Raw genomic sequence first — 3,933 nt, forward strand, 5'->3', positions numbered from 1 at the left:
GGATCAAGTTGGGTGGAGTATCATATAACTACCATCATCGGCCAATTGTCTTAAGAACCACTGTAGAAATCCATCAATAACATTCAAGTTTTCTGCAATAATTTTGTTTTCGTCTTGGAGTGGATACTTGTTAGATTCAAAGTATTTTATCTTTTCTAGATTGATGAACTTAAAAGGTAGTACTTTAAAGTCGGATACTTATTTGGATGTCATTTTCTAAGAAGTCCATACAACAACCCTTATAAATTCTTTAAGAATTGAGTGTTCAAAACTAGTATAATTACATTTTAATTTGAACTTTAGAAAATAAATAAATAATTTTAAAAATAAAGTTTGAAATTGATTAATTATTCAATAGTTACCTTAATTTTCACAATTTTTTTCTTCAACAACTTCAATTAAATTCAATGAGACTTATTGATTATAATGATTATCTAATTATATGTAATTGTAGATTGAGTTCTAACTTGGTTGGCATCGGCATTGTTGCTAATGTAAGAGGACATGAGTTCAAATGCATTGAAGCGTATTATACTCCTATTTAAGGGCTAAGTTTTGTATTAAAAAATATTATATATAACTAGAATTAAATCCAATTATGGTGTTCAAAAGACACTTTTAACTAATTCAAGTAGGAATAATAATTCAGATTGTAAATTCTGATGTCCACAAATATTCAAGAAAAAAAATTCAGATTTGGATAATAAAGGAAATCGAATTTTTATATAAATTTACAAATTTAAATTCAAATAATTCAAAAATTGTTTATACTCAATCCAGTACAATTTGTTCAAGCAACTACAAGAAAAGGATGGGATAATTGCTCAATAGATCCAAGGAACCCATAGCTTTAATTGACCCACTAGATTGTGCCACATTTTGCACCATTCACTTATCAATTAATAGTGTAAAACTAAGATAAGGCAAAATTCTGCAATAATGGTGTTATTATCATTTCATTTGGCTTATGCAACCTTGAACACATGGCTCATATATTAAAAAATGTATGATAACACCAGCTTTTTCCCCTTGCAGGAGTTTGAAGGTACATCTCCACTTGCACCACTTTTTTTTCTTCACATAGCTGACTTATTTTGAAGTTTCTTATAATCTCAATTCATAAACTCACAGTACCAAAATTAATGGATCTAATTATAAACAATGAAATCAAACATAATCTTATTGTTAATCCAAGGAAAAACCTTTATCAACACAACTGAAACTGAAAGGGTTTTCCTTGGATTACCAAATGCCTCTTTAACAACTAATGTACTAAAAGTTGATTTAAATGGACAATGTTCAAATAATGTCATATGCAACGTTAACCCAGCTCTCATTAATTTCGAAAAATTGACTCATCCACTCCCAATTAAGAGTCTCTGCGCTATGAAAATCGGACATGGTATCACCGAATAAGTAAGGTGTGGAGTTGTAGTCGTTGCCTCTCTTCGATGTACCTTCTTCGCTTCCTTCCGGAACAAAGACCGTCTCATTTCCCTTCGAATTGTCGAGTACCGGTTCTTGTATTTCCGAACCTTTGTTTCGGTTCTCGTTTAGCTTTATCTTCTTGCTCAAATGAGAATTCCAGTAGTTCTTGATTTGGTTATCGGTTCGACCCGGTAATCTTCCAGCAATCAAAGACCACCTAAATGATTAAAAAAAAAAAACAGAACAATTAGGTCCAAAAGTATATCATAACCAGACATGTATGCCTAAATTACCTGTTTCCGAGCAGTTTATGAAGCCTTAGTATCAAATCCTCTTCTTGATCTGATATGTTACCTTTCTTTATATTAGGCCTCAAATAATTCATCCATCTCAACCTGCAACTCTTCCCACTTCGTTTAAGACCTGAAGTTGAAACAAAATGGAAACTATAAATCCAATTTTCAATATAATGCAGATTATGTTGAAGAAGACTTGTATTGTGAATGAACCTGCTTTTGCTGCAATTGATTTCCACCTCTTGGGACCATGAAGGTCAATCACTTGAGCCAGCTTTTGGTCTTCCTCAGCTGTCCAAGCTCCTCTATTCACTTCTTTCAGTTTGCATTTAGTGGTTACAGGGGCCATTGCCATTATCTTTTCACTTTTTTTTCCCGCCAGAGAGAGAGAGAGAGAGAGAGAGAGAGAGGAGCTATGGAACTGCAATGCTAAGTTGGCAATGGCTATTTATGGTACAGAATGGTATGTCGTATCAGTTTCCGTGTAGCTTTTCTAGCTACCTTTCCTTTGGAAGAATAGGTCAAATTCTGGTTTAGGTCCCTGTACTATACTCATTCTATGATTTAGTCCTTATGCTTTAATTTGAAATAATTTTACCTCTCTACTTTTTTTAATATAATTAGATAGTCTAAATTACAATGTTGATGTTAAATAAATATCTTGTTAAAAACACTTCTACTAAAAAAACCATGTCAATATGATGAGTTAGAAGAAGCGTTCTTTAGAGAGAAAAATATTCATGTTAGCATTAAAATTGGAATAGTTAATGGTGCTAATGATTTAGATTAATCAATGACATTATAAAAATAAAAAGACCAAATTATGTCAAATTAAAGTGTAAGGACTAAATTTCAAATTTAAATATAATAATGAGATAAAACCATAATTTAACTCAAACAAATATGAACCCCCAACTAACCATATATGAAATATGAGGTAGCATTTCGGGTCTGAAAGTTTGGTATATGGCTTATGACTTGCAGAAAAATAGAGAATCATTTACAATAAAAGATTAATAGATACAGCTTATATCCAATCTAGTGGGTCGAACTCTCAAATCAAATTAAAGACCCTATTTTATACAAATAAAATAGTCCAAATGTTCATTATCAAAAAAAAAAATAGTCCAAATGTTCGTTCAAAAAAAAATAGTCCAAATGAAATCATTTACGCATGTGATGTTTTATTATTTCAATAGAGAATCAAAACTTGAGGTATGATGAGAGCAAGCAATTAGCAGGTTGATTACAGCAAAGAGTTCCAAAATTAGAGATGAAATCAACAGTTAAAAATCCATCATTATCTCTATGGTAGACCCTCTCTGTCATCCAGGGAATATCAAAGTACACTCACCAAAAAAAAGTGAAACATTAATGCATGATGAATATCTCTTATATGGCACAATAACTTCCATTTTCGTTTCCCTCTTTTTTATGCTTTCACTTGTGTCCAAAATTTTGCTTCTTAGTCCTGATCATGATCATGAGCCGACTCGGATCGAGTCGTAATCCGATTTTTTTAAAAAAAATCATATCACAATAAATATATTTTTTTATTGTCGAGAAGAGTCTCACTCAATGTAGTTTATTTTGTAATGGTTTCAATTGTAATAATTTATGCTCAATAATAAATCAGAATGATTATTTTTTTTTGTATTAGTATAAATTTTGATTTGTACCAGTTACACTGATTGATTTTAGTCAATTCTGATTATTTTTATTAAGACATTCTACACCAATCGATGCATAAATAATATTAAAAAAATAAAATTACTACTTATCAACCAACTTTAATATTTTTTTATTAATCAAATTTAAAATATAAATCGTAACCAAGGTAAAGGAACAATTTTAAAATTTTAAGTAGAAAATTAATGACTAATTAAAAGTAAAGGATTTATATAACAAACAAACCAAAGAAAAAAAATTTAAAATGCTCCACGAATACAACATTTTATATATACTTTTGTTAAACTTTCATTTAATATGTTTAATATGGAATGATCTGATTGTAAATATTTTAAATAATGTTATGGATAATTTGGTGTTTAATGTGTGGTATATTTTTTTTTCTTGTTTACTTTAAATTTATTAAATAATAAAATTGTATTTGTTAAGTTTATTGATAGTATTTTATATAATCAATAAATATTTTTATATTTGAAATTATTTAATCTAATTTATTTGATATATTTAATATAGTATATAT

At 29.2% G+C, this 3,933-nt stretch overlaps 1 protein-coding gene across 1 annotated transcript; it reads right to left on the reverse strand.

The window, feature by feature from the left end:
• Window positions 1-1,001: 1,001 nt before the first annotated feature.
• On the reverse strand, window positions 1,002-2,152 carry LOC107962824 (transcription factor MYB114). Its single transcript, XM_016899357.2, has 3 exons — window positions 1,938-2,152; window positions 1,722-1,851; window positions 1,002-1,645 (listed from the first exon to the last, which is right to left on the reverse strand). The coding sequence occupies exons 1-3, from the start codon at window positions 2,077-2,079 to the stop codon at window positions 1,300-1,302; spliced, it is 618 nt and encodes a 205-aa protein (XP_016754846.1). The 5' UTR covers window positions 2,080-2,152; the 3' UTR covers window positions 1,002-1,299.
• Window positions 2,153-3,933: the final 1,781 nt, after the last annotated feature.

This window comes from Gossypium hirsutum, chromosome A06 (genome assembly GCF_007990345.1).
Source record: "Gossypium hirsutum isolate 1008001.06 chromosome A06, Gossypium_hirsutum_v2.1, whole genome shotgun sequence".
Taxonomy (NCBI): Eukaryota; Viridiplantae; Streptophyta; class Magnoliopsida; order Malvales; family Malvaceae; genus Gossypium; species Gossypium hirsutum.

What these genes read in the sequence shown, in the direction of transcription:
- LOC107962824 (XM_016899357.2), bottom strand. Translation starts at nt 2,079, where the DNA reads ATGGCAATGGCCCCTGTAACCACTAAATGCAAACTGAAAGAAGTGAAT. An exon ending in ATCAATTGCAGCAAAAGCAG is followed by an intron (nt 1,852 to 1,937) that starts GTTCATTCACAA and finishes TTTCAACTTCAG; the next exon opens with GTCTTAAACGAAGTGGGAAG. An exon ending in CATAAACTGCTCGGAAACAG is followed by an intron (nt 1,646 to 1,721) that starts GTAATTTAGGCA and finishes TTAATCATTTAG; the next exon opens with GTGGTCTTTGATTGCTGGAA.